Genomic DNA, 16,133 nt, shown 5'->3' with positions numbered 1-16,133 from the left:
TATACAAAATGCTTGTCATTACCATTGTCACCATCGTCATCATCATCATCATCACCATCGTCATTCTCCTCACCCTCGGGGCCTCCTTTCTGAGATCCTTTGAGGACTGGCAGCCCTGGAACCCCGAGATCAGGGAAACTTAAACCCAGAGGTCCAAGGATACTAAAGGCCCATGAACAGGTTCAGCACTGTACAAGCCCCTGGTATTGTAACCAAATCACCATATTGCTAAAGACAAAATACAGTTTTCAACAGATCCTCAGAAGTTTCTTTGATGCCAAAAACATTAGGAACCACCATTTTGGAGGTCTAGAAATAGGCACTGGGCGGCAGAAGAGAGGCTTCACTCAACTCTCACGACTACCATTATTATATGTTACAATCAGTTTGTTTGTTGAATAAACAAGGGCTAAGTAGGCAGAGGGCAGAAAAATGAGTAAGACTGTCCTCGGTCTTTCAGCTCTGGGACACAGACATGACACAGACAGATAAACAAGACCCTGAGTCACACACGATACCAGAAGGACGTACAGAAAGTACGACTGAAACAAAGAAAAGCCAATACTAAGTACCTGTGTCGCAGGAAAGGCTTCTCAGGAGAGGCAACAATGGCTTATTAGGCCAACCGACCGAATATTGACTGAGTGCCTGTTATATAAATCCAGTGGTGAAAGGCTGAGAACCCACCCACACACGGAGCTGACAATTTAGAGGAAAAGGACATGTAAAGAAACAATGACATTAGAGTGATATTTACAATGTTATTTTTTTTAAGTACATACAAGAAAAGAAGAATTACCTCCAGATGAAGGAGAAGAAAGACTGATTGAGCAGAGTTAGGGACAATAAGAGCTGATCGAGTGGTCAATGTTCTCCAAAGGTGGGAAGACTAGAAACAACGGCAGAGGGGCTGACGTAGTACATGGGGAAGGGACTGGCTCCATTTGGCTGAAGCACAGGGCACGAATCGGAGCCGATGACAGGAGCACACACAAAGTAAACCGGGAGAGGGAGGCGAATTTATTAGCGTGTTACCAGCTATGCTAAAGAGCTTAGACTTCATGTAATGGGAGACACTGAAAGGATTTAAGGAGGAAGATTCCATGAGATCGAATACCTCTGCCCAAGAATCATCTCTACATTACCAACAGCTTCCCACGTGTCACACTTTAAACCACATCAATGTCTATTACATAATTTAAATTTTTTTCAAAATCAAACAAGGTCAGTGCATAGCTTACCTCCATTATTTGTCACGTCTGTGTTTCAATGTAGGTACTACATAAAGAGTGTCTTAGTGTCTTATTTTAACTCGTGAATTACTATAACGATCTAATGAGATAGTCTAAAGCGCTTAAAATAGGGCTGATACACAGTAGCATTCAATAAATGTGAACTATAATTATATACTAACCATGATAAAGGCGAAAAAGTGATAAGTATATAACATGGTTAAATTACAGAAAATTAGAAAGAAGACTTAAGAAAGTAGAGAAATAGCTGGGTAACTCATATAAAAAAAAATCAATTAGGCTAAAACTACAAAGTCTATCTTTCATAGACTTTCCTCAGCATAAAATAAATAGACAAATCTAATGAATCTCGTTCAACAGGTCAGTTCACTCAGCCACATGAAGGCCTAGCAAGCAATCAGGTTCACTACGGTGTCAGATACGCTGAGGAGAGATGGCATAGTTTAACTGGCAAGGCAAGTTAATTGATAAGACCGGCCCTGGAAGCATATATGTGAATAGTTTCCTAGACTTACTATCACTACTGTTAAACTGGGTAACTGCCAATTCATCGAGTACAGGAAAGTGACCTTGAATGGCAATCTTTCCAAGTCCATTTGTTCCTAGTAACAAAGACGTGAAGGATTGTGCCTCATGGTATTCTGTCTCGTGCAGCGAGCATGTACTATTTATAACCAATGTGGCTTGATCTTTTAAAAAAATAAGTGCCATAAAGGTAGCTGCAAAGTAACACAGTATGCAAAATACAAACTGATAGATAGTAACAATTTGACAAATCCAGCCTTATGAACCAAAATAATCCACAAAGTCAAAACAACAGGGACTAAATGATTAAGGAAAAAAATCCAACATGGACAAACACCTGAAGTTTTAAAATCTAGTCAATTTTCATAATTGGGCAAGGCAGACAACATGGAAAAAAACAGACCATGTATTAATTGAGCATTATATCTCTATACGCATAGGCCACTCATGAAGTTAGGAATATTCAACTCTTAAACACTCTTAGAATGTAAAAATGGTCCCCTGCCAACAGGACTGAGGAGAGTGACATTCACTCACTTTCCTGCCACGTGCCAGGTGGCCGGGGACACGCTGCCCAAGCCGAGGAGGCATCAGGCAGGACAACGCAAGAGAAAATGACTGTAAGTTATACAACTAACTTGCAGATGAACTTAACTTCAGCTACGTTGTGGGTTAAATTGGTTTTTAAAATTAGCCAGGACCCTAACAATCATCTAAAATTTTGTTTTGATGAAAAAAGGCTGAAATTAACATCCTGAACAGTTCAGACGTGCAGTATTTTCATTTATGAGATCATACTTTCACAATTGCAAAAACAGGTAAGACACCCGTCCACCTCAACTAGACAGTGAAACTCACTACCTGTACTGATTCCCCCACTACTAACCACTTTGTTGGAATAATCTCCAATTGCTTGAATGCCACCACACTGTAACTCAAACATCCTGTTCTGAGTGTGCTCAAGAGCAATACGTTACTCTGAGAAAAAGTGATAGCTCAGAAAAAGGTTCTTAGATTCAATACTCCTTCACGACCAAGCCTCAAATCTAGGATGCAAATCTCCAGCCCAGCCCAACCCAGTTCAGCCCACAGTCCCACTCAACTACTAGCTTTCAAATGAGCTTCCTTAGAGCATCTCAAGGTCACTCTTTAAGGGATTAAGAAGTACAAACTGGTAGTTACAAAATAGTCACGGGGATATAAAGTACAGCATAGGGAATATAGTCAATGATGTTGCAAAAACTATGTATGGTGCCACGTGGGTACCAGACGAAAGAGGGGGGATCACTGCACAAATTATGTAAGTGTCTAATCATTATACTGAGACTAATATTGAATGTCTACTGTAACTAAAAAAAATAATTTTTAAAAAGATCATTCCTTAAAGCGTGAGAGGCAGTGCAACCTAGTGTTTGCAAGCAAGGCTCACTAGTTCTGTCACTTAGTGCCCAAGGGTCGTAGGCCAATTACTTCATTGTGAATGTTTCCTGATTGGTAACAGGGATAAGAGTATCTATCTGGTGGGTGGGAGAATTAAATAAATTAATGCATATAGAGTGGTTGCAGCAGCACTTGGTTGTGACACTGTGTCTGTGGTTTAGCATTATACTGAGGTCCACAGCATTACTTCATGATTACTGAAAGCATGAGGCCAAAGAGACCAGACCTGAAGTGATGTCTACCCCAACCCCCCAGGGTCTGGCCCTTACACATCATTCAGGATTATACAAAGGCGTTGCACAGCCTCACCGCATTCTGCTTCACAACACAATGCCACCCGCAACCACAGTTCGCAGAACTTCATAATCCAACCCCCCCCCCCCAAACAAGTATTCCATCAGTACTTAAAGCATCAACTTGTTAAATATCGGGGGGGGGGGGAACTGAAGAAAAGCTGATCCTGTTTTCTCTGAAAACAAAATGGAATTTCCTTAATATTTCTAATTGGACCCTATTTTCACCTTAAAATCTATCTGGTTCAAAGGAGAACTCTTTCCCCAGTAGGAAGTATTACCATGTCCTGCCTGACTCAGAATCTCTCTCTCTCTCTCTCTCTCTCTCTCTCTCTCTCTCTCTCTCTCTCTCTCTCACACACACACACACACACACACACACACACACGAGAAAAGTGTCTTACTCCCAAACACAGCAACAACACATTATCATAATATAATTTCTGCCAAAGACCAATGTCCAATCTCACTGTGGCTTGGAAATTCATTTCTCTTCAACTTTTATAGGAGGAAAACAAAAAGAACAGGACAGCAGCTGCTGCCACTTACGGGAAGAGACAGCAATACAAAAGCCCTTTCACCAGCAAATTTCTTAACTCCCTAACCCAGCCTCCCACCAGTATCTATTTAAGTTCCTGCTGCCAGGAATTCTAGACCCAGCTCTAACAGAGGTAATTGGTCCCAGCACAGCAGACCGCACTTCTAACGGCCACTCTTAGAAACTTTTTGGTCATGGGGCTTTAGCCCATTAATATCCTCTACATTCTATTTCCTGTCCTGACAGAACAGACCCTAGGAAAAAAACATAGGTCCTTGGGTGTATGCAGACTATCCTACTCTGTTGGGAAAAGGGTTGTTTTTGTTTTTTTTTTAAACTTGAGTGAATAATGAAAATAATTCGGAGTTTTGCCAAACCAGACAGAAGCCCCAGAAACATTTTCCCTCTCAATGAGGTCAACAATAAGTTAGGACTAGAATCCCCTTCTGTTCCCACTACACAAACGTGTTCATCCTGTGTCCCTATGTAAGGAAGGCCAGGAACCAGTCTCCAAACGGGTAATATAGGAATGGAGCAACACTCCCCCACAATGAGACTGTAGCCAGTGTCGCTTAAGAAAACTACAGTCCTAATTTCCCCTCCCATATTTCATGGATGGTGATTTATCTTGTTGCAATAGCTGTACTTCCACATTAATTCGAGTCTTCTCATCAAAACGTCTATTTCAATCCTGAAACCACGACTGGGATTCTAAAAGTAACACAGCACTAGTAAATTCAGAGTTTGCTCTTATCTTAATGAAAAACATAATCCCTCTCTTCCCCCACAAACAAGTAGTCAGAGGGGGAAATGCTCTTATTGAGCTGCAAACTGAACCAAATTACTCCAGACTGAGGGAAAAACATACTTAAGGGCATCCTATCAGAATACATACGAAGTGTGACAATTAAGTTCACGAACTCATCCTAGAAAAAGTGCTACATTGCTGAATATCATTATTGTCATCTTCGAAGTACTCCCCTTGGGAAGGTATGCACCGATACCAGAGCCTAGTCCACCCTTCAAAGCAACTTTGGAACTCTTTTTCTGGAATGGCCATCAGAGCTAGCCTCATATTACCCTTGATGTCCTGAATGTCATCAAAATGCCTTCCTTTCAATATTTCCTTTGTCATCAGGTAAAGAAAGAAGTCATTGGGGGCCAGATCAGGTGAGTAGGGAGGGTGTTCCAATACAGTTATTTGTTTACTGGCTAAAAACTCCCTCACAGACAGTGCCCTGTGAGCTGGTGTGTTGTTGTGATGCAAGAGCCATGAATTGTGGGTGAAAAGTTCAGATCATCTAACTTTTTCATGCAGCCTTTCAGTACTTCCAAGTAGTAAACTTGGTTAACTGTTCAGCTGGTACAAATTTATAATGAATAATCCCTCTGATATCAAAAAAGGTTAGTAATATCATTGCAACAAGTTTGCGAACTTAATTGTCCAACCTCGAACATCAGTGGAACAGACCTCAATTAAGCACTGCCTCAACAGTTTCCACTAACAATTTAAAAATCTTTGGCCAACCATTTTTCTAGACGTAGCCAAAGTTCTAAAAATTAGCAGAAAGTTGCAATTTTTTATTGGTGCTCAAGTAATAATTAACTCGGATGGGTACCCACCAGCCAAGAACACGAAGCTGAATTGATGCCACAAATCTGCAGAGGGATGCTCAAGGTTCTATTCTGCTCAACTCTGAAGCTACAACAAAGCAACCAAGAACACATCTGAAGCGAGGATGGGGAATGCTGGGAAGTACAAAGTCAGGCAAATCAATGTGAATGTGAAATTACACATGCTGCAAAGATACTTACTCCACTAACATTTCTGTTAAATCTGCTTTATAACCCTCACTGTAGATGTGAAGGAGACAAAAAGAGGGCGAATCTTTATGGCAGCACTGGAGATTGGCTCTCAAACAAGACTGAGTTTCCAAATAATTTTTTGCGTAACACCCTACCCTTCCAAACCTCACATGGATGAGAAATCAAGTGCCTGATTTGTCAGAACAATTCACTAACACCCAGAAGCCGCTCCAGGAAAAGCATATGATACAGTGAGAGAATTTCAGATGAGTCAACTGACTCACCCCCACACTGTAATTACAAGTTACCTCCTTGCAAAGCCAATTAGTAAAATATGTACAAAATCCAGAGCTGACAGAACTGTACATATTTTAGGTAGTCCACAGAATTTCTATTTCTTCAAGAAACTACTTTTCAGGGGATGTTTCACTGTAAGTAGATTTTTTTTTTAAGGATCTTAAAATATAGTAAGAACTAAATTCAGATTGCTGCATTATATTCTCTGAATGTGTTCTATGAAAATGATACACATATTTGACAATGGTGAAATAAGTAAACCACGACAAAAACTTGGTTATATTACTCAACCAACACTGTAGTTTAAACTTAAGCCAAGGGCAAGAAGCAAACAGTTAAATGGGCAGGTTCTTGGTGCCCAGGGCCAAAGCTGTCCTGTGGAGGCTTGTATCAGTTAGGCCCACATTAAATGTCTGAGCAGAAGAGAAAGTAAGAGCACAGCAGAAATGGGCAATGAGCAGAGACTTAACTTAAGGTCTAGAAAGGTGCTAATGAACCTGACCTGAGCCAGGCCAATCCAAGTCACAGAGTTTCAGTGCTATGTCCTATGGGGTCCCCATTGGTATTCCTGAACTGCCCCTCGTTTTCTTCATCTAACAGCAGGCACCTCTCTACACATCCAGCCTGCCCTAGAAATTAGTCGACAAACCCCAAACAAAAAATCAGCATACGTAATTTTAGTATTTCTACTGCACAAAACACACTGACTTTTCCTGAAGGAATTCTCCATCATGATACCAACTGTCTTGCCAGGAATCTCTAAAATCACTTGGGCTGATAATTCTACTGCCAAAAATACATCTTGTGATGTATACCAGGCCAATGTGTAAATATTATTATATCACTTTTATTTAATTTCAAAAATCATACTAAACAGAAATCTGTACGCCTCATAATTTCCTCTGTAAAGAAAGGATGACAGAATAGATGACCTAGAAATTGCCAATTCTTCTCTCACCTTTAAATCTCAATATTTACACAAATGCAGTTCCGTATATACTTCCCAAGCTCACTGCCCATAATCCCAACTCATCCCCGGCCTCCTACTAAGCTACCACTGGAACAGTCTGCCACTGCCATTCAGCTTGAAAACGACTATAGATCTATTTCAGGATACTGCTTGTTAGGTGGCTTTTTTTTTTTTTTTCTTGTTGTAAAAATATCTCAATCTCTTAAATTTATAGGTGAAAAATACTAGTTTCTAAATGAGTCTTTAAAAGGCAACAGAAAATAGTCTTTTCACTTGAAAGAAAAAACCCCAAAAAGCAGTGCTCATATAATTTAAGCCATCAAGGAAATGTAAATTAAGATTTTAGTTCTATTTTCTGCCTGAACTTGAACTTAAAACAGGTCTTTATAGGTTTTCAAAACCCACTTTAGGGAAAAAAAAAAAAAGTAGAAATAACTGTCCTTAGAAATTCACAAAATACTTCAGCTTCAGTTACCAAGTTTTGGGTATTTTTTTTATGTTGACATTATAGCTGAAAATTCTAATTCATGTTAAAGAGCATGACCAAAAAAAAAATAAAATCTATTCTACTCTTTCAGATGAGTCATTACTAACTTGTTAGTTATGCTATTTTTCTCTTAAAGGCGTATTTTAGATGAGTGGTATGCAGTCTGTATCTATAAATGTGCTAGCAGTATTTAATTCATTAGAAAAAGAATCCCTTGAATAAAAAGGAGCACTTTAAAAATACTATAGCATCTAAATAACCTATTTCTAGGACAATAATTGTATTTTTCATGTGCTATATACCTATTATATGTGGGAATGGATACTGGTATAGGTATTGACTTAAGAATTTATTTGTGGTATTACTGAATATAAACAAAGTTTAAATGTAATAAGAAAACATCCCTTTGAGTATGGATACATTCACAAAGGAAACATCAATGAGACTAATGGACAAATTGAGCTCCATCTATGGCCGACTAGCGCTGTGATTATCCAGTTTCCTTCCATTTCCATTACCATTCTAAGAGGGCAGGATGTTCAAAGTCAAAAATAATCATTAATGTACTCATTCATTCTTTTACCATTTAATGAGCAGCTGCTACATGCCAGGCACTTTTTGCTAGATGCTGAGAATAGAAAATGCATGAGCTAAAAGCTTATCCTTAAAGGTGGTTTGGGGGTAAATTGCATGCCCTAAAATTCATGTGTTGAAGTCCTAATCCCCAGTACCTCAGAAGGTGACTGTACTTGGAGATAGAGCCTTAAAAGAGATTTAAAAAAAAGTTAAAATGAGGTTATTAGGGTGGTGCCTAATTCAGTATGGTTGGTGTCCTTATAAGAAGAGATTAGGACACAGACATACAGAGGAAAAATCATGTGAAGACACAGGGAGAAGATATCTATCTACGAGCCAAGGAGAGAGAGGTCTGAGAAGAAACCTACCATGTCAACACCTTGATATTTGACTTCTGGCCTCCAGCACTGTGAGAAAATAACTTTCTGTTGTTTAAGCCACCCAGTCTGTGGTACTTTGTTATGGCAGCCCTAGCAAAGTAATATAAAGGCTCACACTCCATCACAAGAGAATGACAGACAACTACACCAATGAAAAGCAGCTAAATTAGAGATATATACAAAGTGCAAAACAATACACCCTCTAGCCTAAATTGGCTCTTGGATGTTCTGATTGGGGGACTTTATTCTAGGTGGAGGAATATGGTAACAAAACATTGCTACCACTTCCAAAAGATATTAACAGACTCTAGTACACGCTAGGGAGCTTTCCCATGTTATTTCACTTTAGCCTCACATAAATCTTGCTGTAATTTTGAGCGTCCCTATCTTATAGGTGAAGCAAGTCAGTTTCAAGAAAATAACGAATATGTCCAAGACCAACCAATAACCAACTGGAAGAGCCAAGATTCCAAGCCAGGTCTTCTCAATTCAACATTTTACTACCCTACATTTGTCTCTCAAACAAACTTGGAGGAGGTACTAAGTAAAGCAGATCACATGGTGGAAGTTCTAGTAGTCTTCTCCCTGTGCACTACACAATTTTGCAGGTGAGCAATAAGCTCAGGATGGTGGTAGTGACTATTCCAAGTCTGCAAACATACTAGCTTGAAAAAACTTTGGAAGGACTTCCCAAAGTCACAGCAAAACCACAATGATGCTTCTGATAATACAGAGTACACATGTAGAGATCAGTATCAGTGGTCATGTCTTCAATGTTCCCCCGTTTTTTACTCATTTTATGCCAGCGTATTCAGGTTCCACCTTCAGGGCTTACTACACACACAGACACCTGCAATGGGACAAAAAGCATACACATGTACTTCCATACTGAGCCCTACCAGGGGCCAATGGGGAATTGCAGAGGCACTAGCACAGGGCAGATACTGACGTCACAAAAAATGGGAGGGGCGATCAAACAGAGAAATAAGAACATATTTACCTGTTTCTTCATCTATTTTGAAAACACCAACACCAGAACCATCTCGAATGGAGTAGCGGATCTCCCCATCTCTTCCTGTGTCCTCATCGTGGGCTGATACTGTCATGACCGATGAACCCATAGGGACATCTTCTTTCACTACACCCTTTTCCACAAAGCTGGAAAACACCGGTGGGTGTAAGTTCTCATTCACATCAATCACCTCAACTTCAACATAGCAAGTAGATGACAGAGAAACTGGCTTCCCTTTGTCTTTGGCCCTCACTGTGAGATTATATACTTGCTTCTTCTCGAAGTCCAGCTGCTGTACAATCCGAACTGCACCGCTGAGTTTATCCACATCAAAGTTTCCTTCTCCGTGGTCCATGAGACTGTATCTCACTTGACTAGACTGACCTAAGTCGGGGTCATAGGCCTCTAACCACATGATTATGGTTCCTTCTGGAAGGTCCTCTCGAACTTTCACACGGTAACTCGGTGGAATAAACCTAGGGGGGTTGTCATTAACATCCTCTAATGAGACTTTCAAAAGGACAGTGGAAAACAACTGGGGTTCTTCCGTGGCTTGATCCCTGGCTTCAATCTTTACGTAATGCACATGCTGCTCTTCACGATCCAAAGGGGACACAACTCTCACAACACCAGTCGTGCTGTCGATTGAAAATTTATCTGTGTCTGTGAGAATAGAGTATGTCACGTGTCCATTGGGCCCTAGATCTTTATCTGTGGCTTCAACCTGGATGATTTCACTATTTATCTCCTTGTCTTCACTCACTTCAACAAAATAGTTCTCCTGTAAAAACTCAGGTGGATTATCATTGGCGTCCAGAACTCTGATATCTAGAAGATGCCACGCAGCCTTCTGCGGTATGCCAAGGTCAGATACTGTAATATTCAGGGTATATTTGTCTGTTGTTTCACGGTCAAGTGGGGATAAAATTTTTAGCATTCCAGTTTCCATGTCAATAATGAAACAACTATCTTCATTTCCTCCAGAAATGGCGTAGACAAGTTTCCCGTTGAAGCCAGTGTCAAGGTCTGAGGCATTCACGAAAATTATGCTGGAACCCACAGGATGGTTTTCCTTCACCTCGATACCAGTTGGAAGAGTACTTCTAAACTGAGGTGCATGAGCATTGACAGAGTGAGAATCAAAGAACACGTCCTCGATCTCTCCCTGACTGTGTAATTTATTTGCCTGCAGGAGTTTCTCTGCCAGCATTTTGGCAACGCCAGTCTCTTCACACTGCAAGTTTACTGGCTTGCGACTGACAGCCACAGTTAAGTTGATATATAACGGTGTGGCAAAATTTTCTCCATCTGTAGCTGTAATTCTCAGACTATGAAATGATACCTTTGCACCTAAACCATCCATCAGCGATTGCTTTAAAGACAACACCCCGGAGCTGGGATTTAAGCTAAACAAATCTAGTTCATTCCCAGCTTCAATCTGATAGCGGACCAACTGAAGTTCATCAGCATCAATAGCAGAAACAGTAGTTATTTGCTCTCCCACACCTAGGTCCCTGGGAATGGTTCCTTCACAATTGATTTTCTCAAACAAGGGTGTGTTGTCGTTCAAGTTATTGAGAGTAATGGTAGCAAGTACTTCAACTTCACGGCGGTACGGCAAGCCCCAGTCTGACGCTCGAATTCTGAGGGTATAAACCCGAGGCATCAACTCGTAGTCCAAGTTTTCTGAAGTACTCACAGCACCGGTGAAATGGTTTATCACAAATGGCACAGGGTTTACATTGGCAATACTGTAGGTCACGTACCCATTCTCCCCCTCGTCGGGGTCCACGGCACTCACGCTCGTGACCGTGGTGCCAATGGGCACGTTCTCATCAAAAGACGCTTTGTACGCTGTCTGGGTAAATTCAGGGGGGTTGCTATTAGCACTTAAGACTTTAACCAAGACCCTGGTTGAGGCTTTTCTGTCACTTGTTGTTACTTCAAGTTCAAACTGGGACGCCTGCTGCCTTTTAATTGGTTCTAAAATGGAAATGAGACCAGTGTTGGGATTTAAACTGAATTTCGCTTTTCCCGGTGCACTTTTGAAAACATACCTCAAATGGGAATAACTAGGCGTGGCTTTTACCATGACCACCGGTGTATTAGAAGGAGCAAATTCACTTATTTCTGCTCTGTAAACATCCTTTTCAAACCTGACTGGCCCAGCTCTGAACTGTGGAGAAGTCACGTGAATGACCTTCATAGACGAGAACTGGGGAGGGGTACCTTTATCTTTAGCCTGAAGTGTCAGATTGTAGCCAAAAGGATGACTGTCCCAATCAATGCCAGCAACGGCTTTGACTTTATACTCTTTGCTCCCTGGAGAGGACCTCACAGTTCTGAACTGTTGGAGGACGTCACCTGCCACGATGCTTAAGGAAGCTACTTCCCCATCGGCACCCTGATCACAGTCATCCACTGTGACGATTGCGTATGTGGGGTCCTTGTCCAGTTCCGATGGTGATAACGTCACGGCTGTTATCACAGGGGCACACTCGTTGGCCTGTTCTACGTGAACTGTTAGCTTGGCCATGCTGCTGATGCCGCTGCTACCATACAATTTCATCCCACGGTCCACAGCCAGAATTTCCATCTCATACAGCTGAGTCTCTGTGTAATCAAGTCTACCAGTTAAAACTATTGCACCGCTGGTTGGGTGAATAGCAAACATGTCCGTTCGGTCTTTAAAACTGTAGTAAAACTCTCCATTGGTTCCAATGTCTGCATCTGTGGCACTGACTCTTGCAATACTGGTCCTTATGGCTGTGTTTTCAGGTAAAGAAACGCTGTATGAGGTGGGTGAGAATAATGGTCTCAAGTCATTTGTATCCAGCACTTGCACCCTGACCACTGTCCGTGCTTCAGTATTACTATGTTTTTCAACTGCTTTGACTATCAACATGTAATGGTCTTTTACCTCTCTATTAAGAATAGCTGTATTTCCTCCTTTGGTCCTTATTCTTAGAAAGCAAAAGTCTCCAAGGATGTATTCTTCAGCTTTGAATAGGTTTTCGTTGTCTCCTGAGACAATTTTGTACCTTAATTCCCACAACGGATTTGTAATGTAAATGCCCATTTTTATAGGATGCCCAACATAGGTTTTAGCTGCAGAATTTTCATGCACAGTGACATTGTACTGGAATTGTGTAAACTGTATAGGAGTCTGTTCAAGTGTTTGGCTTCCATCACTGTCTCCAAAGTGATGGAGAAGGAGAAGCAGCAGCAGAAGCACGGCCAAATGTCTCCCCATCGCTGAACTCTCAGGAAGCTAAAACAGAAGAAAGAAATAGGAATCGTTATTTTGGGGAAACAAAACTAACAAAAAAAATGTCAATTTTTTTCTTACAGTTTGTTGTAGACCTTATATTTTAACAAAGTATTTTCCATCTATGTGGAATATGAATAAATGCAATGGTTTTAGCTTTTTTTTCTGTTTTCCAATATAAGTATCAACACTCTTATTTGTCTAGTGTTATTAAATTTAAGAACCTCTTTTTCATATTTTAATGACTCAAGTTAAAGAATCCTAATGAGCATCAGATGAAAGACTGCCAACTTGTAACAGTTAAATTACAGTCTTATACTTAAATCTTCTAGGCAAATATAAGCAATTGTTAAAAAGGTAGATAAGTACATTGTTCACATCTACTTATGTACAAAAAATGCTCCAAAGCTCACAAACTTAATGTTACCACTGTATCCTGAGTATGGGGAAGCTCGAACAACTAATTTAGAACAAAAACTCTATAAACAGTGGTTTTATATGACCTCCCATAATGATAGCTTGTAATCTCATTTCAAAATTTATCCTGAAATTATTTCTTTATAAGAATGGTTAAGTTCACTCCCTATATAATGTGAGGATTTACTGGCTCACTTAGCAGTATATAACTATTTAAGTGTATTAAAATAATTATATCATTCAAGTGTAATACTGAGGTCATTTCTGAACGAGCACATGAGCCAGAAAAAAAAGAAAAAAAGACCAGCTTACAAAAGGAAAACCAGCAGCTTGATGATGAACAGAACTTTTCCTAAGTCAGTGAAGCACATCTCACCAACCACATGAATGTTTTATCACCACTGCTGTCAACGACCAACGCTCAGAGTGCCTACTGTCTTTGGGGGCACTGAACAACCTGTCACCCGAACACAAGACACACACAAACAGCCAAATCACCTAAGCTAACGCACACAGACTAGGGCCCAATCAATGCAGCAGGCGGTAGGCGCTGTGGGAGGGTCAGAGGGAGAGGCGGAAGGAAAGGACACCTGAGAAAGGTTTGCCTTTAGCCAGTGGGAAAGGAGGCAGTCCACTGGGCTGAGGCCTGGCAAGGGAGCAGGACAATGATTTTCAGACCAACTGTGCCCCAAATACCAACAAATTCACCTTGTAAATCAATGTAGCTTCAGAAAACATCCCAGCACTGAGAGTAGAGGACAGCTCTGTACCCTTGGCAAAGTTACTCTCAAATGAATATTCACAAAATGTGAATGCTACCAAAGGTGAAACAGCAGACTGGAGGGCTGTTTTAACAGCCAGGTTGAAATTAATATGGCAATATTAATTTACAGCACCTTAACTCAGCTAGCTACTGCCAACTTTGCCCCATTACTCATTTCATTGGGGTGTGGGGGGGAAAGACCTGATATGCTGAAAGCAATTAGAAGCTTAATTGATAATGAATCATGCTCAAGTTGGGCACCCTAACTTGTTCTCTAGTTATCATGCCTTCTACTCAGCAGAGAACATCAGGAAATTAAGACCCATTTTTTGGTCTCTAGAAGAACAGTTTAGAAAATAATAAAACAATTTCCCTCTAAAACTATCTCTTTATTTGGTCAACAGTTCTCATACTCAGGGAAATTTGAATATTATACAATGATCCAGTAATTTTTATCAAAACAAATGAAAACTTCAATTCTATTCCACCTACAGGAATCAGGACAAACCATGCAAGGTACATTGAGTTAAAAGACTATTTTAAAAGACAGAGATCCCCATCCTCAGGCATTTATTATACAAACTAGGAATAAATATACATATAAAGAAAATGCTTTAAAGAACACTTAAAAAGATGATGTTGAACAACCATTATCTTTTGTTTTAGGGGACAGATTATTACTATTATCCACTTTACAACAAAGTATTATATCAGGATCATATTGTAAGCAATTATTTTTGCTTAATTCTACATGTAAAATATTATGCATTAAAAAGAGTAAGACAGCACTCTGTATGTTGATATGTAAAGATGTTCAGCTATATTAACTGGAAAAACTAAACTGTTTGTAAAAACAAAAAAATAAGGAGGGGAGATAAATTGTGTGCGGAGTAAATGAATGTGCTTTAAAAAGAACAGAAAAATTCTCAATAGATAAAAAAATAAACTGTTAACAGTGTAACGTCCGGAGAATAGGCAGCTGCAGGATGGTTTACATTTTCACTTTTCCATCTGAATTTTTGGGCGTATGTTATCTTTATCATTCATTCACTCCCTTCATCAATGATTTGATTCCTTCAATGAATATTTAATAAGCACCTACTATGTGTCATGAACAGTTCTAGATGCTAGATACAAAAGTGAACCAAACAGATTAGCAACAAATCCTCATGGTAGATATTTTGCCTGGTGACAAACAAACAAGTATACAAAGATGCTGATGATTAAGTACTAAGGAGAAAAAAAAAATAAAGCAGGGCAAGAGAGACTGTGGTCAGGAGCCTGAAGGGAAAGAGAGGGCCCTAAATTCAAAAGGACCAGGGCTTCTCATCCTCAGCACTATTGACATTTTGGATTTTTTGGGGGGAGTGAGGGGGGCAGGGAGCAGTGGAGGGAGAGCTGTCCCACGCATTACTGTAGGATGTTTAGTATTATTCCTGGTCTCCACCCACTAAAAGCCTACAGTATCACTGTGTCCCACCACCTAAAGAAAAATGTCTCCAGACATTGCCAAATGTCCCCTGGGGCTCAAAATCACCTCCAGTAGAGAAGCCTAGTTAGAAAAACAACAAACAGACCACTGTGGCTGGGGTACGTGGGTGAGAGAAGGGCAGTAACAGATTTTTTCTTCAATAAACTTCAATTTTAGAATAGTTTCAAAGATAGTTTCCTCTACTGTCAATGTCTCACATTATTATGGTACATCTGTCACAACCAATGCACTAACAGAGATGCACTATTATTCACTATTTAAGTCCTAATGCCCATTTTCTGTTCCAGGCTCCCACTCAAGAACCAACACGTTACACTGAGTCATCACATCTCTGACCCCTCTGGACTGTAACAGTTCCTCCGATGTTCCTTGTTTTTAATGACCTTGACAGTTGTGAGAAGTACCCGTCAGGTATTTTGTAGAACCTCCCGCAAATGGAATTTGCCTCATGTTTTCCTCATGATTACCCTGAGGCTACGTGTTTGAGGGAGGAAGACCAGAGAGGTAACATCCCATTTACATCACATCATCACGTCACCATGACGCATCCATGCTGATGTTGCACTTGGTCATTTAGCTGAAGTAGCGCTTGTCAGGCTTCTCCACGATGAAGTTA

At 40.3% G+C, this 16,133-nt stretch overlaps 1 protein-coding gene across 9 annotated transcripts in view; it reads right to left on the bottom strand.

Annotated features, from left to right (window-relative positions):
• Positions 1 to 16,133, bottom strand: part of FAT1 (FAT atypical cadherin 1) — a 126,734-nt gene that overhangs the window by 95,129 nt on the left and 15,472 nt on the right. For all 9 annotated transcript variants that reach the window (XR_012495544.1, XM_074329766.1, XM_074329767.1 and 6 more), the window contains one exon: positions 9,566 to 12,848. Coding sequence is in view for 8 of the 9 variants with exons in the window: in XM_074329766.1 (XP_074185867.1) it covers positions 9,566 to 12,830 (3,265 nt within the window). In the remaining variant the exon portion in view is untranslated. Of the gene's footprint in view, positions 1 to 9,565; positions 12,849 to 16,133 lie in introns of those variants that run through there.

Source organism: Rhinolophus sinicus, linkage group LG04 (assembly GCF_036562045.2).
Source record: "Rhinolophus sinicus isolate RSC01 linkage group LG04, ASM3656204v1, whole genome shotgun sequence".
Classification (NCBI taxonomy): Eukaryota; Metazoa; Chordata; class Mammalia; order Chiroptera; family Rhinolophidae; genus Rhinolophus; species Rhinolophus sinicus.
The sequence above is the reverse complement of the archived record's forward strand: the minus strand, read 5'-3'. Positions and strand labels throughout refer to the sequence as shown.